General features: G+C 39.0%; 1 protein-coding gene across 1 annotated transcript in view; it reads right to left on the bottom strand.

The window, feature by feature from the left end:
* Nucleotides 1-25,037, bottom strand: part of GPC5 (glypican 5) — a 764,171-nt gene that overhangs the window by 591,514 nt on the left and 147,620 nt on the right. The window contains exons 4-5 of the mRNA XM_072854020.1: nucleotides 11,647-11,780; nucleotides 7,370-7,495 (exon numbers count right to left, since the gene is read on the bottom strand). Of these exons, the coding sequence (XP_072710121.1) occupies nucleotides 7,370-7,495; nucleotides 11,647-11,780 (260 nt within the window). The remainder of the gene's footprint in view (nucleotides 1-7,369; nucleotides 7,496-11,646; nucleotides 11,781-25,037) is intronic.

Raw genomic sequence — 25,037 nt, forward strand, 5'->3', positions numbered from 1 at the left:
GAATCAAAAGAGAAAATTCCTTTCCCCAGCCTAAGAGCTGTGCTAAAGCTAAGCATTTATTTGATCATAGATGCTTATTATAATCACTTTCTAACAACCTGTTCAGCAATTAAAATCAATCATGCTGTTTAACTCCTCTTAATTTGGATACTTTAGATATGTGTTTCATATGAAACTCTTCCTTCCAAACTTGATTAGCTGTTTTTAATAATCTCCATTACTCTTGAATCCTTCAACACACATAATTTTACTATTTTCTTCTCTCACATCTATTTTTATTTCAGTGGAATCACTGATCTCAAGATGTACAGTACATATTCTGCACTCCTCTGTGGATTTTTAATCCATCTCTCTTTACATTCTAGCCAGGCACTCTGGACTACCAAAAATGTATAAATATCAGTTAAACCACTTTACATTAACGAATGAGAAGAATCTCAGTTTATTTGCACAATTCCCGTTATTTTAGCTTAACGCTAAGATGCCACTGAAATTCTGAACCATTGCATGCAATTCTTCTTCTATGCTTTGGTAGTGCATAACTTATTAACTCCAATTCCTCTTTTTCCATTGAACCTAATGAATCCTATAACACTAAATTCCAAGTACTTCATCGTGGCACTCAGTTATGCCTTTAAAACTGAAGTTTGAATTTCATGCCTGGCCACTGTAGTCACACAACTGGGTAAAAAAGTTGAAGGGCTGAAGACTCCTCTGAGACGTCCTCTCCCTCATCCTGCAGTGATGTGGACCTTGCGAGAGCAGTCTTGCTCCTGCAAGTCCTGCCCAGTACCTATCTTGTCTGAGATGAATACAGGAATTTTGGGATTCTGGTCTCAGTTTTGATAAAAGCATGAGCCTACACCGTGTGAGGCTGGATTCAGAACAATTTCTAGTTTCAAAATCAAGGGCCATGTTGCCATGACATTATGATTTAAAAAAAACAGAAAGAAAAAAAAAGGCTTAAACCAAAAAGGAAACAGCTGAAGCATATGAAATGTAAACTGTTAAGTAAGCTTTCATTTCAATAATACCCTCTTTTTCTTTTTCTGACCTTTTCCCATCCAGGCTTGATAATCTCTTAGATGGTATTAGAGACAGCGAAGGCTATAAGGTTTATCTGAGGTATGATATTACAGCTGTTAAAACCTTGAACTACTTCCTTTAGAAAAATGCACAGAGAAAGAAGAACTGTAAAGATTTTTTTAAAAACATATCTATCTATCTTCTGTCTCCAGGGCTTATTGCTACTTGCAACTTGAAACACAGATACAGTAAACAGTCTTAGCAATCTCTTCAGGTCCTGATACACTCACACCAGCATTATGTAGCTTATGTTATTGCTTTCCCATGTCAGGCCCAAAATTGCAGTCATCACCAGCTATGGCACATGATTTTTAAATAGAAGGCAAAACCAGATGGAAATGATGAAGAATCTCAAAACACATAAAATCTATTTAACTAATTTCAACAATACAGACTCTCCCCCACCTGTGCCCGGAACACTGCATAGATGAATTCACCAATATCTTTATTACTATACTAGTGTGGAGGAGGAAGGAAAAAAGAGGAAAAGAGAGTGAGTGTACAGGTTCAGGTATTCTTCAGTATTTACAGAGAAAAGCGATGATGCCTGCTCAGGTCATTATTGCTTCTAAAATGTCACAGTATCCTGGGATCATGGCAACAGAAGTTGAGCAACACAGGATTTAGATAATCCCAGATTCAGAATCAGAGGGCTGGAGGAGATTTTAAAAGGTTATCCAATTTATCTCCATATCTCTAAGGAAAAATCAGCTTTTGCTGCATCATTTCTCAGTGCATTGCCTTGCCTGTTCTTAAACATCCTCCTCTAGGCAGATGCTGGACCCCAAACCTACCTATTTTTGTCCCTTATTGTTCTTGCCACTAGAAAACTCTCCCTAATATTTAATCAGAATATATTTTAAATGTTTGCTATGTGTCCTAGCCATTATGGAAGCAGATAACAGATACTTTTCTTCCCCTTAGCAACAGCCTGTTTGCATTTTCTCCTAACATTTTTTCTTTTCCAGGTTAAACAAATCTAATTCTTTAACTCCTTTTTTGTAAGCTGTTTCCTAGATTCTCAACTGATCTTATAATGCTTCTGGGAATACTCTTTGAGTATGCCACAGTTTTCCTGAAAATGCTAAAACTGGGCTCAGGCTGAGTTTCAAGATCATTTTGAACTGCTCACCCTGCTTTTTGCATGTTACTAGTCCCTTCTAATCTGGTTTGCCTGCACAGTGGTTAGGCTCACTGCCTCCAGTCCACATTCCCAAAGCCTGACATCTTCATTTCCCCTCACGATATCCCCAAACACAATCACTTCTGATGCTGCTCATCTCCCATTACATCTCTTCGCTAGTTGATTGATTCATTGATCCATTTCAAATGTCATTTCCCAGCACGATCTGTGGGGCAGATCAGGAGCCTTTCTTGCTCAAATACAACCTCCTTGTTTCTGAATTTGCAGAATTTGTTTGTGTTTCTGAGGCTGAGTTTGACTGTTCATAACCAAGAAATCTCCAGGTGCCGCATACCCAATGTGTGTGCTCCTCTCCTGCACGTTTGTGTCACACGTGCCTTACTTTCATAGCAGGCACACAGACATGCCTAAGTACAAAAAGAAAAGAGTGTCCATTTTTCCCTAGATTAACAGTTCTGTAATAATAATAATAGTAAAAAAAACCTGATCTCAGTCAAAGTGCAGGAAAGATTTTTTTCCCCTTCAGTCACAAAAGAACAAATATAAACAAATAAAATTGAACAAAGGACATTTTGACTGCGTAACAAGGCAAAATGAAGGGGAGGAAGAGGACAGATGTGAGCACCTTCATACAGCTACTGAAGCAGGAGAATATGTACCACAATATATTTAGTGTACAAGTAGAGGTATTGAGATGTAGGAACTAATCTGCAGGTCTCAGCTCCAGTTGATAACCTAGAGCAACTCAGAGTATCCTGCTCTTCTGGTTTTAATAAGCACTCTGTACTTCTAAATCTTATCTACATGTCAGCTCTTACAGGAAGTTAGCATTAAAATTTACAGACTAAATATATATATATATATATATGTATGTGTATATATATATATATATATATACACACAAACCCAAAATATTTTACTAAGGAAATTCATAAGTTAAACTAGTATCAAAGTGGTATTACTTTTAAGATACAGTGCTTTCGTCACCAATTATATCTTTAGATTGATCCACAAATAAATAAATTGCATTAACTAAGTATGTTTAGTCAAATTAAATTACTTTTAAAAGACACTGTGGTCTAGGATTAAGCAGAATGTTTCATTTCTGTATAAAGACTGAAGTGTCTCATCAATCAAAGTCAAACAGTATACTACATATATCAAACTGTATCTTTACAGTTAGTGATGATGTGGCTGAGAGCCTCTGGGTGAGGATTAGGGGGATGGAAAACAAAGGAGATGTTGTAGTGGGTGTCTACTACCGATTACCCAGCCAGGATGATAGCACTGATGAGTTATTCTATAGGCAATTAGGAGAAACCTCCGGATTGGTAGCCCTTGTCCTTATGGGAGATTTCAACTGGGAATATCATACTGCTGAGACGAGCAGGTCTTGGAAATTCTTGAATTTTGTAGGAGATCACTTCTTGTCACAGGTACTCAGTGAGCCAACGAGGAAAGATGCCCTCCTAGACTTGCTATTTGTGAATAGAGAAGGACTCGTGGGAGATGTGATAGTAGGTGACTGTCTTGGCCACAGTGATCATGCAATGGTTGAGTTTAAAATTTTCAGTGTAATGAGAAAAAAGGACAGCAGAGTTGCTACCCTGGACTACAGGAAAGCAAACTTTAAGCTATTCAGGGAGCTATTTAGCAGAGTACCCTGGGAATCTGCTTTTGAGGGCTTAGGAGTCCATGAGTGCTGGTCAGCCTTTAAGAACCACCTTTTAGAAGCATGGGAGCAGGCAATTCCACTGTGTCCTAAGTCAAGCAAGCAGGGCAGAAGACCAGCTTGGCTGAAGAAGGAACTAACTCCTCATGGATCTCAGGAGGAAAAAGAAATTGTATGATCTCTGGAAGCTAGGTCAGGCTTCGCAGGAAGATTACAGAGCTGTGGTTTGTATATGCAAGGAGAAGACACGAAAGGCCAAAGCTCAATTAGAGCTGAAGCTGGCCAGTGTTGTTTCAGATATCAAGAAGGGCTTTTTTAAATATGTTAATAGCAAGAGAAGGTCTAAAGAAAACATTGGACCAATACTTGTTGAAGATGGTCATCTGACTAATAGGGATGAAGAAAAAGCAGATGCATTAAAGGCATTTTTTGCCTCAGTCTTTAATAATACTGATAGACCTTGGGCTGTCCAGTCCGCTGAGTTGGAGGACTACGAGTGTGGGAACAGTGACTTTCTATTGGTGGACACTGAAATTGTAAGGAACCAGCTGTATCAGCTGAATGTTCACAAGTCCACGGGGCCCGATGGGATTCATCCCAGATTACTGAAGGAGCTAGCAGATGTTATGGCAGGACCCCTCTCGATGATCTATCAAAGGTCTTGGGAGTCTGGGGAGGTCCCTGCTGACTGGAAGCTAGCCAGTGTTATTCCAGTCTACAAAAAGGGCATGAGGGAAGACCTGAGAACTACAGACCTGTTAGTCTAACCTCAGTTCCTCAAAAAATTATGGAGAAGATTATACTGGGTACTATTGGAAGGCATTTAAAGAACAACGCAATCATCAGGCACAGTCAACATGGTTTCAAAAAAGGAAAGTCCTGTTTAACTAATTTGATATGTGAAGAACTGGCTGAATGGCAGGGCTTAAAGGGTTGTATTGAGTGGGGCTACATCTGGCTGGCGACCAGTCACCGGTGTTCCTCAGGGTTCAGTTCTAGGGCCAGTTCTATTCAATATATTTATCAGTGATCTGGATGCAAGAGTTGAATGCACCATTAGCAAGTTTGCTGACGATACCAAACTGAGAGGTGCTGTTGACTCTCTTGAGGGACAAGAGGCCTTACAGAGGGATCTAGATAGATGGGAGCATTGGGCAATCATCAGTGGCATGAAATTTAACAAGTTGAAATGCCAGATTCTGCACCTAGGATGGAGTAACGCCAGGCACAAGTATAAATTGGGAGACGAGTTGCTGGAGAGCAGCCCTGCAGAAAGGGATCTGGGGGTGCTGGTCGACAGCAGGCTCAACAGGGGTCAGCAGCGTGCCCTGGCAGCCAAGAGGGCAAAGAGGGCAAACCGCATCCAGGGATGCATCAAGCACAGTATAACCAGACGGTCAAAAGAGGTGATTATCCTGCTACATTCAGCATTGGTGCAGTCTCACCTGGAGTACTGTGTGCAGTTCTGGGCCCCACAATTTAAGAAGGATGTGAAGGTCCTTGAATGCATCCAGAGGAGGGCAACAAAGCTGCTGAAAGAGCTAGAAGGAATGTCATATGAGGAGCAGCTAAGGATTTTGGGTTTGTCTAGCTTGGAGAAAAGGAGGCTGAGGGGCGACCTCATTGCTCTCTACAGCTTCCTGAGGAGGGAAACTGGAGAAGGAGGTGCTGTGCTCTTCTCCCTGGGATCCAGTGACAGGACGCGTGGGAATAGTTCAAAGCTGGGCCAGGGTAGGTTTAGACTGGACATTAGGAAGCATTTCTTTACTGAGAGGGTGGTCAAACACTGGAACAGGCTTCCTAGAGAGGTGGTCGATGCCCCAAGCCTGTCAGTGTTGAAGAGGCATTTGGACAATGCCCTTAACAGCATGCTTTAACTTTTGGTCAGCCCTGAAGTGCTCAGGCAGTTGGACTAGATGATTGTTGCAGGTCCCTTCCAACTGAAATAGTCTATTCTATTCTATTCTATTCTATTCTATTCTATTCTATTCTATTCTATTCTAGTATTATAGCATAAACATAGTATAACAATATAATATAACAATAACTAAATTATAATAGTACCATATAATATAATAATATAGGTTTGAAAAGATATAACATATTAATAGTAAGACTATAAGCAGCCAGAAGTAATGCTACAAGAACCTTGTTCTTAGGAAATCTGTAATTACAGGATGCTAACTTCAAATTGTCACTGAAACATTTGGTAGGAGTAGTGTAACTCATTTGGGGAAGGGCAGCAAAACAAAAGCCAGGAGGTGAAGTTGAGATTAAATCTCAAATATAGATATCTAAAGAAAGGACATGCCATCTTGAGAAGATCGTTAAAACCTTAGGACAAAGATTCCCAATGAGACTATCAAGGGAGTCAACCACTCATTGGGCCTTGGTGCTGCCAAAGCACTGGACTACCCAAGAAGATAAAGAAAAGTAGGCCTGTAGCTGTTTGCTGAAAGGGTATCCATTAAGTTTCCTTAGGCATCATTAGTCAATAGATTACAGCTCCTACCTAACTGCTTTAGAGATACCTGAAGGTGCAGGCTGTCACTACTCCTTCTACTTGGTACCAGCTATCTCCCACTTTACTAACTCACCTCACAGCCTCTAGGCACCTTCCTTGATATGACCTTCGATACTACCTACTAATACATGCTATATTAACAGCATGATCTTTATAAAAAAGTAATTGCAATGAACCTTTTAATATTTCGGTCTCTGTCATCACAAGGACTTCCTGCTCAGAGAAATACTTGTCTTGGTGATGAGAGCAATAAAGCAAAAACCTAGAGATCAGCTCTCTGAAAATCCTTCTGACATCCACAAATGCTAGTGTTTTGTAAGCTGTGAAATATATTGATTCCAGAGATACACATCCAGGAGCATAGCAGTTTATTATTATTTCTTCTTTGCCATTGCTGCTGAATGATGTCTCCCAAGTCGCTGCATATATAAAACCATACATGTGTTTCACCTTTAAAATGTTTTATCTTCATGTCTTAACTTTTAGCCCTCTCCTGAGAAACCATATATATTAAGAGATTACTTCATTCTTCAGAGCCAGAGAAAGTTTTAAGCAAATAGCTTGAGTCTGTTATCACACACTCTGTATTAAAAGGAGCATTTTATAAAGATCAAGCTCAAACAAAAATCCATATTCTCTTTCTCCAATTACATTTTGTAAATGCCAGTCCAGCTTCTTTTCCAGTATATGTTTAGGTGCCGTAAATTTGAAGGAGAAATGTCTGAAGAATAGTAGAATTCTTTTTTTCCTCAAAATAGAGATGCAAGGAGGGGTTTTTTTACTGTTTACAGGTGAAGCCTGAGAAAAGGAAACTCATGCTGATTTGTTTTTCGAACTAACCTTGACATACACCTAGGCAAACAATGTACTTGACTCGAGTTGGAAGCTACTTTAGAGAAACATGAAATACAAAAGAAAAGACAAAAGTGAGTCATAAAGGTACCTTCTTACAACATCTGCTCCGTTCCAACATGGGAGTCCATCAGCAGCTGCCAACTCATTACCGCACAGCTGATCAGCCAGGCCGCCGTAAAAGGCTCTGTAGAGCCGGAGGTGGCTGATAAATTCTCTGCACAGGGGAACATGGGAAATAATTGATAGTGTCAATCAATAACAGTAAGCAGTACTGCTGTTGTGCATTTCTACAAGAAGATAAAGAATGTGCTTATTCTATTACTCTCCATTGGTTCCAATTATTTTTAAAACCACTTTGTCAATTTCCTGTTAGATAAGTTTGATTCTCTCAGATACGCTTCAGTAGTTTACAAAGCTGATACTCTCATTGGTCAAAGTGAAAAAAATTGCTTTACTCATGCTCTGGAACAGGAATTATTTTCCTCCAACCTGAAATTTTCTTGCATAGTTGTGATACAGTGTGCAATGTTACACTTGTACAAATATACTAAAAAATGTTCAAAACAAAAAAAAAGCATAGCAAATAAAAAAATAGGTGTATCTGAGTAACTCATCTGTTTTTCCAAAGTACTATCAACTAGTCCCCTACACAGTGTTACAAATACTACAAAGAGTACTTGTTAGAGTTATGGAGCAACTCAAGATTTAGGTAAAATGGGTTTAAGATGTAGGTCTTAAATATTTAGTGGATATTTAAATTACTGTCTGAAAAATTACATCAGTTTTATCATGTGCTGTGCTGGTAGGTTATAAATTATGTATTGCTATTTTAAACAATTGTCAAGATGCCCAGAGCTAATGATAAGTTTTTATACTTAAAACAAATGAGTGGCTTTTTAGTTAGCATGTTTTTAACTGGATTGTGATATTTATGTTTATAAATTGTTTGCTTATGTATGGAAAATCTCTTCCTGGGACACCCATTCCTGCTGTGAAAAATTAAAATATTTATTCATTCTGCTTTAGAACATCACACTATACTGAGTTATCTCTGACCTGCAGGCCCAAAGAAAGGCACCAGCAAATGCTGTATTCATTACTCTGTAAGCCAGCAAGCTTCACTTTATGTTAACTTCTTGTATGGTGTCTGGAGTTGTGAAAAAATGCCGGAAATATTCTATACATTTCCCTATATTTAGTCAATGTAGGCCTAAAATGGCATAAGGAATTAAATTGTTAAATATTGTTTACTCCAAATTAAAACAGATTAAACTTGAGTATATACAGTCCGTCATTTAAAAAAACACATTTTCTTTCCTGTAATTGTAGGGCAAATATTTTACACAAAGCACAGTGATTAGCTTTACTATGCCTATTAAATGTGATATGAGTGTCCTACTAAGTCTAAAACTGCAGTTCTGAAAATCTTGGGTAGGGTCAATTTTAACTATGCATCATATAATTGCCTATGCGCAATATATTTTAAATATATAAATATGATTCATCCACACACTCCCAGCCATGAATAGCCATATCTTGTATTTCTCCATCCCCAACATTGCATCCAGTGTGCACAGTATGTTTGCAGTTTTCCTCCATTTCCCATTGAGTGGGATTGATTTTGATTTTTTTCTATGCTTTGGGTTTACATTATGGATGAAAACTAGTGTTTAGAGAGTCCTCTCATGGTAAATAGTTGGAATTTCTTCTTCTGCACAATCAATGCATGTATAATACAGAAATTGAAATAAATACAGCTACCATAATATCTTGTGACAAACTGCATTCTAACAGAAAGGTCAGTTACTCAGTTTATTAGTAAATACATCCTGAGGCAAAGCTAAAGTTAATACAGAAGTAATAACTGATTTCAGCCCCTGTTGATGTCTGACCAAAGTAGTTAGAAGGGCAGATGGTATGAATGTCAATTTTCACATCATCATCTTCTAGACCAGATAGCATGTCATTACAGGCAGCTGAGCACAAATGTCCAATTACAGTCAGTGGAAGCTGCAGATACTTCTTATCTGCTTATTCGGAAATGTTCATTTTTTTACAATTTTATTCTCCTTACTAAAATCTGTCTGCAATGTTAAGTTCTGGAGGAAAAAGCATTATATACTTTCAAGTTTGTATGTTACTACGGAAGGTTCTGCTTAGAATTTTTAAAATTCATCTGACAATTTTTGGTTTTAAAAGCACAGAGACATTTCCTTTTCTTCTTGTACCACATAGTACTAGAAAATAGCAGCTTAGGTCTGATGGTGAAAATAATTTAGGAAAAGTTCAGGCAGAGGCAGTCCAACATGCATGTTGAAATGTAAGCTTTCATCTGGAGATGCATTTGAAAAATATTAGGAAATTAGGGAACTCAGGAGTCACACATTTAATGGAGTCTTTTTGTTCATTTGTTTTCCCTAAGATAACTGTCATCAATCAAGTCTACACAGTTTGGGAGAAGCCTATTCTTTTCTGCTAAATGTGTGTTTTCTGTGAAATTTGCTGAGAGCAACCTGCTGCCAGAAGTACATGGGAGGTAAAGTGGAGTTTCACTTGGAGAACAGCACATCCTTAAAAGCAGGCTGTAAGCATCCGCTGAAGTCGCTCTTCCATGTGAGGAATTGTTACAGTTGCCATGGGAATATAAAGTGAAATATAAAGCAATTGTGACTAATAAGGAAGGAGGTGATCCAGGAGGCAGCAAATGAAGGTGATATCAATCAACTATGAAGTTGTTAAACTTAAATCTGTGTCAGAGGATCTCAAACTTTCTCCCCCCTCCCCCTTCTTGGTGTAGCACCTGTTGCATGCCATAAAGTGCTTCCAGCATCTCAGGCAGGGGGGAGTCATGGGAAAACAACATTGCTTTGTGCTGCCCACTGCCTCTGATGCCCCTTAAGGTTCTTTGGGCAATCTCCCTGAGGCCAATCCAGACACCACTTATTTCAAAACATGGAACAGTCCTGGATTAAGTAAGATTTTAGAACATGGTTTCAGGTTTGCAGAGTGGGCAGAAATCAGAAAATATGAACTTGCTTAGCTACACAACACAGAGAAAATGTGCCTGTATAATGGGTATTGCCTGATGAACTTCTGTGCTGGCTAAAGCAAACTTCTGTTTTGCCTCTCTTTCCATTCTGACAATGTTCTCTAAATCCTGTGTGTGTTTGGTTTTTTTTCTCCACTATTTGGAACATGAAGGACCCTGCACTAACAAGAATGGTCTGCCTTTGAAGCTCAGAGGCACTTTTTCTTCGACAGACATCAGGAGTGAGCAATTATTCCCTGCAATTCTCTCACTTCAGTTTCCTTCTGCACTGCAAAGTGAAATGAAAGGAAACAGAGGACAAAGAAAACCTCTCTGTATTTTAATAAACATTGTGATAGAAATTAAATTTCTGATTTTAACTTTGTACTTTATTTGCATAATAGGGCCTTTAGTCTCAACTGTAATACTATCCTTGCTCCTTACATTGCTATTACTCCTTATGATCATTAAAGACTTGATTAATTTTTCTAAAGATAGATTGGCCTTTGAGAGGCCCTTAGCTATCCAGGATATCTGCGGAAGGCTGGAATAGATGATACAACTTACAGGACACCTGCATTCTTCTTGGCAGCAGAAGATCAGTTGGGATACCCGAGGGTATCCTCAAGTGGCACTGGATGCTTGTAGTTGTGCGGGCAGCTCAATTGAGTACTCCTCTCCATAGACTACAATGGCAGCTTAAACACCTAGCTCATATGCAGTTAGGCAAATTTTACCCTGTAATGCTGAGCCAGGTCTAATAAAAATCTCCAAGTCTTTGCAGTCACCTCAATTCACTATATACTGGCAAAACAGCCGGAGAAAAACATCAGCTGGACTTGCTTGAAAGAGGATTTCAAGATTTAGCCCTAAATGCTTAGTTGTCTCAATTTTCACAGCAGAAAGGTATGTAAGAACAGTCATTCATTTTTTTCTGTCTGATCAATTTGTACAAATAGTCTTCTGATAAAAGTCACAATCACTTCTTGACAGATTTAACAATGCCTGCTGGTGTGCAAGTTAAATGCATTTTGAAAATTTACACATAAAGATAGAGCTAACATTCATATTGTACCAATGTTACCCACTCTTAAATACTTTAAACCACACAAAATGACTCTGGTCATATGTCCATTATTTCAGAAAACAAAATCTAGTCATAAAATTACTCTTTCCAAAATGTAACAGAGCAGATTGTGTTGCTGAAATTCTTCATTCTTTGCAGTCTTTATTTATTCTCTAGTAATGCATGCCATTGCATTGACTATAATCTATTCTGTTGTAAAATTAATGGCTTACTTTATTCTTTTTTTCTGGCTGTAAAAGTAATGTCTTACTTTCTTCTGTTGGCGAGGGTTTCTTCACTGTCTCTTGAGAACATCTTCAACCCCTGATTATCTTTGTTCTGATCAAAAGAGCAACCTGGAGACTGCGTAGGCTTCCTTACAGGAGGACCACATACCTTTTTCACCTAAAAGGAAAAAAAGCCACAAGGAGGAGGAAGGAACACATGTAAACAAAAATTAATATGTATCTCTCAATTCAGTTTAAGTCCATTTTAATAAGAAATAAAGTTTTGTGGACATTAAGCTAAGAAAAGTACCATTAATTACCATACTTCTCAATGCTATATCCATAATGAATGCAGTAAACACATAATTAGTCATTTTATAGTAGAAAAAAAACCAAATAAAATTACTCCTTTTGAAGGAATACCAGGTGTGTAAGAAAGTCACCACACGTATTTTATTGATTGTGGCTTTTTTGCTTCCTGTAAGGAAAGTGTATTGTTATGCAGATGGTAACAGTAACCTCAAGAGAACACAATGTGTTGTGAACGGTGGCATATTTCCATTTTTTTCTGTAATATACCCCAATCACATTTTTAATATGCATTGAACTTCATTATTTCTTTCAGGGTTGATGAATTATTATGGCATGTTCAGCACAGTTACCCAGAGCATATAGTGAACAGTTAGCATAGTGGAAACTTGCATTACAACTTTGCAAGTTGTAAATTTAATGATCCAAGGTGTAAGTTTAATGATTCGGACCATAGATGTTGAAAATATCAAGGGATTTTATATGTCTGGCTTTCTGATCTAGCTGTCAATAGATACAAATTCACGTGGAATCCCATTTTCTTCTTTGTAAAATGTGATACTGAGCATTTTGTACAATAGAAGATATCAATTCATGTTCATAGCTCATTATTTTTCCTAGTCACTGAATAAAAATAATTAGGGCCATACATATTTATTAAATAAGAGATACTTAATGCTGGGGATCACATCAGACAAGATATTAAGAGACTGAACAGCACAATCCTGTGTAAGCTAGCACGCATGCACTACTGAAAAACGAATACCGTATGTGATTTATGAAAACTCAGTTTCAATAAGTAGTCAACTTTTTTAAAAGAAAAACAGAGAGAGGAGATCGCTGTTGGTTCTAAGACAGGGATCCAGTTTTTGATGCAGAAACATATTCAAAATGCTACCATGAGAAAGAGGAAAGGGTGCATAGGTTATACAACAAGGATTATTGTTTCCTGTTGCATTTTATATCCCCAAATGTAAGAACATAGAAAGGAAATAAATCTTGTTTGACATTACCATCACACACATTAAAGAGAAGAGTGCAAGTCTTAAGTACCACCTTTCCAACTAAGAACTGCTGTAGTGTTAGTTAAGCAATACATTTAAAATTTAAAATAAAATTAACATATTTAATTTTGATGAGTTTCTTTGTTGTTATGCATGGTGTAAGTGGTGATAATGAAAGACTCATTGAATATACTTGCTTAGGCCAGTCAAAAGAAGAAAGACTCAGTATTTTTACTACATATGAATAAGTGTTCACTTTATGAATCGAAAGTGAGGGTAAAGCTGAAACTTTTGGCTGCAACTCACATGTCCTAATTTAGGCATTCAAGTTATAGTTCGAATCCTCTTCAAATGAGGTGCATGAATTTACCTGCAAGATAATTGTGCCTGGACATATGGCTAATGTCCCTTAAGTGACTTAATGGGATGGATACACTTTAAATATCACTTGAAGTATTCACCTCACCATTTATTATCAGAGGCAGTGTCTTCTTGCACAGAATCTTGCTACATTTGTTCTTGTCCTCAAATTCAGTTTCAAACCTCCCTTACATCTTTTCCACTATTTCCCCCATTAGCTCTTCTTCAGAGCACATTATCCCATGATCTTCATCAGCTTAACTGGAATCCCATTTACCGCCCCCCTGCCCCGTAAGTCTCTACACTCTTTCTAGGTTTCACCTATCCTTGTGCAAGTCTGTCCCTTCAGCGCTGCATTTCGCCACCCTCTGCAGCAGTTTATCCCATCAGTCACTCTACACCAATATAAGGCAGATCTACCAGAAGCAAAAAATGCTTTTGTCCTTTTACCTGTCTCACTTTGCTAATATTCTCTCATGCTCACTGATGTGACACGGAGAGCATTATGCTTATGATCAGCTTTTATGACAAAGCAACTGATGGTTTGGGTTGCCTCAGTTCCAGTTTGCCATACACTCTTCAACAACTCTTTGTCTTATCAAGAATAAAAATAAGGGTTTAACAGACAGATAGAGTCAGATCCAGATGTTTGGGAAGGAGGCTCTGGCTCACGACAGGCCTGGGTTAGGTGTGTAGGTTGCTGTAGGTCTTAGGTGCCTTACGTATCCGAAAGAGGCACCGAAGCCATCCAGGCACTCTCAGAGACTGACTGCGTGCAGGGTGGGCACCTGTGAGGGAAGGAGAAACACAGTGGAGATGAATCACTGGCTAATACAGACCCCAAGCAGATGAGTACCAGTCCTGTGGGTCAGGGGAAAAAAGAAAGAAAGAAACAAACAAATTGGCTCCAGTTATAGTAAACTGAAGCAACCATATGCATTCAGCTCCACTAGGAAGGCAGAAGAATCCACAGCTATCTATATTTCTTGAATTTACAATAAAATCTCATTATATTTTACTCCAACTAAAATGAACAAATAAAGAAAATCAGTAATTTTTACAGTCATAGTGGCTTGGAATATGGATGATATTTGTTTTATATGTATTAAATGGTTGTTTCAAAATACTGTCTAATGACCTTTCTCTCTGTTTATTCTCTTTGAGTGAATGTCTCAAGAAATGCATTGTGCAATACTGGGAAATTTGCATTCACTGACACATTTAAAAATAAAACTTAGTTTCAAATAAAAAATCTTTCTTAAAAAATTAATCTTGGGTAAAATGTATATGTATAAATACCATAAAAATCCAGTCATTATCTGAAATGTCTTTTTAAGAACTTATTTTTTTTTTCCAAAAGCCATTTTTGGAAAATTCTGAAAACAGCATTAGTTAAATGATTAACTAATTAGTTAAAAAGTGTTTGTACAGCACCACGTACACCTCTGCCATTCCCACAAAGAAGTGCATGACAGCAATCACACTGCTGAGAACTCCCTTCTGTTAATGACAGCAACAGCTCTTACAGCTGAAAGTTAGCTCACCAACCTTTAGCAAAGTCAATTCTTCAGACCTAGTTTCTCCAGGGTAAGCTACTTCAGCATGCACAAGCATGCACAATGATGATGTCATCATCTGTTATCTTTCTTGTCTCTCTTATATTTAAACCCCTGGGACCACTGACTGACTGACTGACTGGCTAGCTGGCTTTGTGTGGTGTCAGTTCTTCGTCTTTCGTACATCACACTTGTATCACTCACCCAGCTGAACCCAATCTGTCTTTTTTTAACTATTCACTGGTGGCTGTCACTTTTACGTCATGTTTAAACCATTAACTGATTATGCATGCCAAATGTACTTTTGCCTCCTTCACTGGCCCAGTCTTCATTGTCACCCAGTTTCTTCAGTAAACTTGTGCACATGGAAAGCTCATATACTCTTATCTTGCCTTCAGGTGCCTGTTCTGTCTGTGAGCCAAATAATTGAAAACCAAAATGTCAGTATCTATCTCATTTCCCAGTACAGGGGTGATAATAGTCTAAAAAATTCTGTAGTAATGTCTGCTTCTTTTTGATGCATTCTTTACGTCTCCAGAAATGAATACACGGTATAAGTGTAATGCCACTTAGTTGTATTTCCAGTGTTTTCAGAAGGACTACAACTATATCCATTATCCACACTGTTTCTTTATTTTTAGCCTTTGGGCTGCAAAATTAACGTTCCAAGTAAAAAATTCATTCAGTGCTATTACTGCCAGTCTTGAGAGACACAGACTGGAATCATAACTTTGAGAGAAGAGGAACGCTCTCAGTACACTAATGATCTAACAAATGACCATTTTGCAGCAATATCTGATTAGAATGTGTTCTTACTATCTTCCAATTTGACTGAAAGGGTCCTCCCACTGAATATTTCCACAAACTGAGCATTTTTCTTGGCTTCAAACCCAAAATCCTAAAAGAGAGTATAAAATCATTCTTGAAGGGGACTGAAAATACCCTGATAAAAGTGAGACTGAAAAATCACCAAAGATATTATGCAGGAGAGAATTAAACATCTCACTGAATTTCAGGAATAATTAAAGACTGCTATAAAATTTTAAAACAGACAAGATTTCAGCAGCTTACTGGGGGTTTTTCTGGTTTGGTTTTGTTTTGTTTTGTTTTTTTTTTCTTTTGGTCAAATGTTCTTAAATACTGCACAATATTTAAGGGCATAAAAAGAAATCTCAGAAGATTATAAAACTCCTGATTTTCACAGTTCAGACAAACCTATTGTCATTATACTCAGCATGCTGTTATTATGCACAATTTGTATGCCACAGTATGATGACTGGGTTAATTAAAAGCTCTTCTAATAACCATGCAGTTAAATTGCAATTAGTGCCACACATGAACTTTATGGCAGTTTGATTTTCCTTGGTGCAATTCCGTAGAATGTCTACTTATGGTTACTTACAGTTGGAAAAATGGAGCATTGTAAACCTTTACATTTACACAGGACTGCACAATGATGTGAGCATCATATCAATAATGGTGGGATACTGTCCTCTAAGTTCACATGCTCAATAGGAGAAATCAGTCAAATCAGTCACATTTTTGGGGTTTGTTTGTTTTGGTTTGGTTTGGTTTGGTTTGGTTTTTCCCACTGCAGAAATGGTTCTTTTTGACCTCAGCATTTCTACTGAAATGATTTTACATCAAATGACTGAAGCAAACTGAATGCACGGTCCTGTGGTGCACTTCGAACTAGATATGCCAAGTCTCGGTGATTAACTATGCCATAATCTTTAAATGCTGCCACTGTGCCAGGAATCCTGAGACTCTCTGCTCCACCTTGAGTCACAGGGTGTTGTGAAATACACTGAAAAGATGAGCATCTTCTAGTCTTGCAGTGTGTCTGCAGTCTGTTTCACTAGTTCTTACTGCTGTGCATTGAGTAACAGGGAAGAAAACACTTCTCTGGATACAAAACCTCTTGGGCTTAGACTCAGCTCTAGCTGGAAACCAGAACCAGGAGTCTGAAAATTGCCCTTTGATTTATGTTTAACTGTTTCATGCTTGTTTTGTTAACTTTAGCAAGCACTGTAAGTTTTTGATACATATATATCCAGGATTTCCTGTAAATGGGGTATGTGTCAAGTATTCACTAAATTGATACAGTCTCACAGACCTGTAAGCCATCGGTGTGGCCATAGTCCATGCAGGCATTTAAAACTGCTTTTATTTAATGCATGTTTTAGTTAGTGATTAGTCTGGTGGCTTTCAGTTCTAGCTATCAGATCACAAATTTGCCACCATCCCTTATAGTTGAATCCCCTCAAACACTCATGAGCAAATGGACAGCTGAAGTCTAATAACTCTAAAACAGAGCTAGAATGAGATGGGAGGAACGGACTGGTTGAAGATACATTTGTTACAAAAAAATTGTACTTAATTTTATTTTATTTTCTAGGAATACACAAGTGAATACTTTCTTCAAGAAACAGATTCTTGATGAGTCACAAGCATTTCCAGCAACAGATTACTAACCAAACTACTCAAAATATTAATCCAAAAAAACAATGTATTAAATGTTTATGAAGTTTCCTTGATTCAGATTTAATCCTTGCAAGTGGATGTGTAATACTTTCAGGTAGATGTCTCCTCTGTGTCAGACAGAGGAGAAAAGGAAGACCAATACAGCATACTCTTTTTTGCACCTCATTCTGCCAGCCAGCCTCTGCGAGCAGCACAGGAGAGGATAGGCTTCTCTGACACCAGGCAACACAAGGGTTTGGCACTTTCTGATCATCTAAGCAGGTGAAAATGAAGATTTCTCAAAGTAAGATTAGCTTCTCCTTTTAACTTGTAATAATATCCAGCTGAGCTCCTGCTGCAGGAGCCAATATAGCCACACGCTTAGCGCTAGTTTCACTGGTTTGTCTTCTTCTAGTTAAACCACAAGAGGGAGCACCAGCATTTCAGTATTTCCAAGCATTTAAACATGCTTTTGTCGTTTGCTGCTTGTAACAGTTGCTTATTTAATATCAAACTTCTGTTGCAAAGAAAAATGTGTTTTGATATGTGAGAACGTGCACATGTGCATGGAAGATTAAAGTATTCCCTACTGAGACAAAATTCAAATTCTTGAAAACAAGGAGAGCAAGCATTTGGTACAACCGGCCTTTTTTCCTTCAGGACAGGAAACAGACTTTAATGAGATTGGTGGTACTTCACTGCTCTTTCCTAAGACAGTGTTTACACACTGGGAAATCATGCAGAAATACTTTATTATTTCCTGTGTTTTCTTTGGAAATATTGTGTTCTGTATCTGTGACTAGTTGTCTCTTTTTCTCCACTGTAGCCTTGGGACTCTTGGCAATACGTCTTAAGCATCCAGAACTCTAAGCAAGCTCTGGAGTTACAGCGGCAACTTATAATTTTATGTGTCATACATACGTTTAATCATTTTAGAGAACTTGCAAGAGAAGTCCAAGACAAGCTGAAAGGGACAAACATTGTCCTAGAGAATTACAGAGTAAAGCTGATACTTAGAATAATGCTTGCACAAATTATTAAACACTCAATTTATAATCACCTGCAAGACAAATCTTAAATGGACTTGCCAAATAATGATAATTTCAAAGCAATTTTATTCAAAATTGTAATTAAATGCTCAGGTGATACATGAAAAAGTGCATTTATAATTTTTCAAGTGAGATAGAGTTGGAAGTGGTTTCAAGCTCAAGAAATAACTAATCCAATTCAAAGCAACCTTGTTAAATGTAATAGTTTGCCCCACACCCAACCAGATGGTATTGAGTAATGATAAATGCAAACTGCAGACACACAAAATGCAGACTCACCAGCAAGGCAGTGGTAGCCTCATCAGAAAAAACTGAGAGGATTACATGTTGCAAAAAAAAAGAAAATAATTTTCTGTGATATATAAATAAAAGTACAACTTGGAGATACTGAACTAACTGTTCCACTCTGTTTGGTGGCATCTACTGCAGCATCAGTGCCATTGCTGTACAGCTTTTTGGGGAAATCTACAGTCAAGACGGAGGACCAAGGAAGAGACAAAAATGCTAACAGCTTGTAAACCAGGTTTTGTTTTAATCAGCAATTTTTTTATACCGTTTTGCAAAAGATTGCTGTCTAAGCTTTTGGATTCTGGGAGCCACAGTCCACAGCTTTCATGTGACTGAGACTTGTATCCTCCTCCTACCACTCCATCTACCAAAACCAGTGCTCAGCCCAGGTTCTTGAGACTGTTGTCATATCTTGTCAGTTTTTAATTATCTCTGATTTCCTTCATAATTTTGCATGTTCTGATTGTAAAATAAAATCTAATAGCCCATTAAATATGAGTTACTTAATATACTTTTAATTTGTGTCTTCTGCTCTTTAATTACTAAAACCTTAAATTGTTTTAATCCTGCTGCTCCTTTCATGAGAGACTAACACTCAGCAAGACTGGCAGTAAAAATAGTTTCTCCTTCTGAATGGGGATGGGAGGGAAGGAAGTGATTTTTTTTTTTAATGGCTTAATGTCAGGGGAAATCCTAATGTTCTCAGCCAAGTTACCCTGCAGCCAGAATACAGCACTGCCAGTTCAAACTCTTCAAAGGCAGTTCAACAAAACTGCTTCTTGTGAGAGGCTGCCAGCTCTCCCGACTCAAGTCTGCTTCAGTGGATGCCAAGGTGTTTCATTTATGTTCAGCGAAAACACTCTGTGGTTCTCTTCTGAAAAGCAATTATATAAAACCGGCAGTGGCCCTTTCCAAACATCAGCTGCCTGTGTGTAGTTAGACTGATTTATCTATGCTCTCTAGTAGTTAAAATATACTTTATTGCTCCTTACTTCCGTGTGCCCTGCAAGTACAGCTCTGACGTAGAGGGCTAACATTATGCCTTCTTGTCTGATACAGGCAGAACTGTTCGTTAAAGCTAAGTCTATCCAGGGTCACCTCTGTAAACCAAAAGAAATTCAGTAGGAATGTGACTGTCAATGAAAGCAGAAATGGGGCTCTATAACCTTTAGCAGGCATGTTACTCACTTAAAAAATATATTACAACTTACAATACGTAAAGAATTTGTGGAAGCAAAACAAGTTGGCTGTGTCAGCGTATCTGCACAATGTGTTTACACTTTGTGGCAGGCTACAATTTATGTTCCAAAATTGTGAAGAGGAGAGCAGTTTTGTAAGTAAGATCTGCAAAAAAAGTATGTAAGTCAATAAAATCATGCACACTTACAGTAACAGTCATAATGCATTATTTCATTTAGTATAAGACACTGTCAACAACTCTTTAGATAACTGGAAGGTCACCTTTTCATGATAATAAAGAATCAAAAAACATCTGAAAAAAAAGATGAGGGGAAAAAAACGCTATCTAGTTAGTCAGCATTTCAGAGAACCTGGGTGTTTCTCCCTCATTCCAAACATCTTATGAGATTAGTGGTTTTGTTTCCTGTGTCTGTATAATTAAGTGTTTCAGCATCTCCTCACCCTCTTATTTGAACCTGGACAAACCAGTTTTCTTTGAAGATCTTTTGTGATGTACAAGACAGTCACTTATTCATACACGTTCATATCATTTCAGGGAACAAAATAGCGTGAAAAACTCATTGCAGCATTTTCAGCCTCTTGGAGCATCTTCCTTACCTTCAGTTCAGCTCCCCAGTGGATGAATTCAGACAAGCCTGCCATGGTGCCAAAGCAGAGTTAGACACCTAGCATGTCACTAAAACCAGAACATGATGGCAGCCCAGACTGCTTACTCCACATTTTTCAGACCTCTGAGTCCCTACGCAGTCAATGGAAAGAGGAAGGCCATTCTGCATCTGTGCATTTTGCCCAAATATTGCCTAACCTTCTGTTAAAAAAGAAAAAAAAGGGAGGTATATTAAAGATCCTATGCTTTCCTGACAAAACAGATCTCAATCTTAAGAAGGAAGTGCAGCAAACTGAAAGATTTAACAAAAGATTCAAGTAATTTCAAATTGTGAAGTGGATTTGCTCTAAACACATTAAACAGGAATGCATGATGCATGCCATGATATGTTCCTACATTATTTACTTGGCAGTCTATATTGAACATACCTTATGCAAGCCTGCACTATTCAGCATTGTTTGCCAAAGCCGTGTGTGTGTGTTGATAAGTGTGGTGGGTTGACCTTGGCTGGCTGCCAGACCCCCACCCAGCTGCTCTCTCACTCCCCTTTCTCAACAGGACAGGGGGAGAAAATAAGATGAAAAAGCTTGTGGGTCGAGATAAAGGAGATCACTCACCAATTACCGTCATGGGCAGAACAACTCAACTTGGGGAAGATGAATTTAATTTATTGCCAATTAAAAATAGAGTAGGATAGTGAGAAACAACAATAAAACTAAAACCACCTTCCCCTTAGCACCCCCCCCCTTCATCCCAGGCTCAACTTCACTCCTTTGTTCCCAACTCCTTTGCCTCCCCTCAGCCCCCCAGGTGCTGCAGGGGGGACAGGGAATGGGGGTTGTGGTCAGTCCGTAACACTTGGTCTCTGCCGCTCCTTCCTCCTCACACCTTTCCCCTGCTCCCGCATGGGGTTCTCCACAGGCTGCAGTGTGGAGATCTGCTCCACCATGGTCGACTGCATGGGCTGCAGGGGCACAACCTGCTTCACCATGGTCTTCTCCACGGGCTGCAGGGGGGATATCTGCTCCAACACCTGGAGCACCTCTTCCCCCTCCTCCTTCTCTGGCCTTGGTGTCTGCGGGGCTGTTTCTCTCACTTTTTTCCCTCACTCCTCACTGCCATGCATCTTTTTTGCGCTGTCTTAAATACATTTTCCCTGAGGCGTCACTAGCTTGGCTGCGGGGCTCAGCCCTGCCCTGCGGTGGGTCGGCTGGAGCCGGCTGGAACCGGCTGTGTCCGGCACGGGGCAGCCGGGCCTCTCCTCACAGAGGCCCCTGCAGCCCCCTGCCAGCGCCTGGGCACCTGCACCCCGTACAACAAGTAACTCCACTGTAGGAGTTGCAGGGGAGGAACCTGGGAAATCTGGCAACTGATTTGAAAAAAAGCGCTTTTCAGAAAAGTGTGAGACGTGAACTTGACACTGGATTTGAACCTCTTCTCACCAAAGGTGAGAAATATGTCTTCTCTCATTTCCATAACTGAAAGGAAAATTGGCCGAAAGAAGAGGAATTGAAAATTATGTATCTTGAAACAGGTACTGAAAGCTGTGCCACCATATACTCAAATGCTGAGAAGCTGAGGAATGTAGGAATTTACTTTATTTAGACAGACATGGTTTCATGGCTTCATGTTCTGCTATTATATTTAAGAAGTTCTTGACAGAAAGGAGTGCTTCCAGTGTTTGCCACACATCCGCCAGTGTATTATAAACCTTAAAATAAAGACACTAACAGAATATTAGCAAGTGTATGTCCAGCAGTGTGTATCAATTTTATTTTTTCTTTCCAATTTGCACTTGAGAAGTAATGCCCTGATAAATGAAAGGAGCAGATCATACACTAACACACACTTTTCCAAAATGTGTGCATAACAATGGATGTATTATTGCCTCTGCTAATATTCTATGCATGATTTGAAGCCCTTTTTCTACACATTCAAACCAAGTAGACCAATTGCACTGGAAAAGGACACCTATTTTGAGCAGAATTCTGCAGCACAGAGCTTACAACAGGGATTCCAACATACAAGAGGTGCTCCGGGTATGATTACCACTATTTTTATGTTAAATATTGTAGCAGAGATTTTGTTGTTATTTGGAAAAGACCAATTTCAGTTACAAAATCTGTAAAACAGTATGGGCATTTATAGTGGTAGTATATAGTGTGTGGTACAGAGGCCAAGACTACAGAAATAAGGGTAATACTTCAGATCTCAGTAAGTGCAAGCTACTGAAATATATAGCAAGGATGGATCAAACCAGAAAAGATGGGAAGAGCTGTCAAACCACTAGGTATGTTTAGGTAGGAAGAAAGCCTACTGTTTAATGAAAACAACTTTACATTAGTTACAAACAAGCCATAAACACTTGCTTTGTTGATTTTCGCTTTGTTTTCATAGTTCTCCATTCTCTTTTCTGATGAACGAAGCCCAGTTTAGCCTCAGAAGAAAACCTTTTGACAGCAGCAAGGAGCTTTTCCATTTTGAAACGATGGGGAAGTGAAATATAACACTAGAGGAATCTGAATTAGATGGAGGTCATGACTGCAGTATGCTTACTCCATGCTACATTAAAAAAAAATGTCTGATGTATAAAAATACGCCATACTTTATTATATAAGGACCACAGTTTTTCACAGCTATAGCTGGATACATATCTGCGAATGGAGAGAAATGGAAGATCATGGTGTTCAACTGTGCGTTGGTTAGATATCAAACCTTCCTTTAGAACACAATGACATTAGAATACAGACATGTATAAGATGAGGACTTTAAATCCAATTACTGTTCAGTAGTTTCCACAAATCAGTATATATCGATCTTGTGAAGTAATTTAAATTCATCAATTTATCAAGTAATTTAAATTCAGCAAAGTAATGATGGCAGAGACATATGCCAAAAGCTTCAGGCAGCACTCCACAATTTTATTCCAAAATTACATATTTAATTTTTTACTTTTAAAAAGTATGAAAGAACTATATGGCATGTTGCTCACTTGGGGTTTGTCTCTTACAAATTGGTAATGGGAATACACACTTGCTGAAAGTTAAAGGAGTACAAGGCTGAGTGCAGTTAGATAGTTTGGTGATAGAAACAATATAATTAATTTTCCCACAACATCAAATTTAGGTTGTATCTGTGCAATCTCTAAACCAAGGCTCATTTTCTCTCCACAGTTTATCATCAATACCTCCACTTCTCTTGAGAACAAAAGTACCTATTGTTGATATACAGCTTTGCGACCAACTCCTTTGAGAACATCTGGGCTATCACTCTGTTGGCCTCAATTTTTATCATTCCGTCCTGGGGAATTTCATCCAGGCTTTGAGATTGTATAAGGAGCAATTCATTCACTTTTGCTTTGACCAAAAATATGTGAAATAGACAATGTGTACTGTCTTGTACAGACTCAGTTTTAACAGCATACTGTGGTAGTGAATACCTTGCATGGCAATGTTCATCAGCCATGCGATGAAGCCAGTGCCCACATCATACAATAGAAGAAGAACACCATGAACATGATGGGTTCCTGCCTCGTCCATGATGCCCATGTGTGGGCCCTATCCCACCACAGCTGCTGATTCAAAGATGGCTGGCTCCTCGGTAAGAATATTCCCCTGATGCACCCACCTTCTAAGTCATTTCACATAATCACAGAATTGTTTAGGTTGGGAGGGACTTCTTCAGGTCATATAGTCCAACATCCCTATTCAAGCATGGTCAGCTACAGTTGGTTGTCCAGGTTCATGTCTAGTTGGGTTTTGAGTATTTCCAAGGATGGAGACTCCACAACCTCTTTGGGCAACCTGCTCCACGGAATTTCATATTTTTTAATTTCTGCCCATTGCCTCTTGTCCTGTCAGTGGGCACCACTGAAAAGAGCTTGGCTCCTTCCTCTTCATTGGCTCATATCAGGTGTTTATACACATCGATGAGATTCCCCCCGAGCCTCTTCTTCTCCAGGCTGAAGAGTCCCAGCTCTCTCAGCGTCTCCTTATATGAAAGATGCTCCAGTCCCATAATCATCTTTGTGGCTGGACTCACTTCAGTCAGTCCATATGTTTCTTGTACTGGGGAGCCCAGAACTGGACACAGCAGATGTGGCCTCACCAGTGCCGAGCAGAAGGAAAGGATTACCTCCCTCAAACTGCTGATAACTGCCTAATGCAGCCCAGGAGGCTGTTGGCCTTCTTTGCTGTGCAGGTGCATTTCTCATGTTCAACTTGGTGTCCACCAGGACCCCCAAGTCCTTTCTTCCAAAGCTGCTTTCCAGTCAGTCAGCCCCCAGCATGTATTGGTTCATGGGGTTATTCCTCCTCCCCAGGTGCAGGATTTTTCATTTCCCTTTGTTGAACTTCATGAGATTCCCCTCAGGCCAGTTCAGCCTGCCAAGGTCCCTCTGAATGGCACAACCATTTGGTGTATCAGCTACTCCTCCCAGGTCTGTATTGTCTGCAAACTTGCTGAGAGTGCACTCTGTCCCATCACCCAGGCTGTTAATGAAGACATTAAACAGCATTTGCCCCAGTATCAACCCCTGAGGTACAGCACTAGTGACTTGCCTCCAACTGTACTTTGTGCCACTGATCACAATCCTCTGGG

The sequence above is a fragment of the Ciconia boyciana genome, chromosome 1 (assembly GCF_034638445.1).
Source record: "Ciconia boyciana chromosome 1, ASM3463844v1, whole genome shotgun sequence".
NCBI lineage: Eukaryota > Metazoa > Chordata > Aves > Ciconiiformes > Ciconiidae > Ciconia > Ciconia boyciana.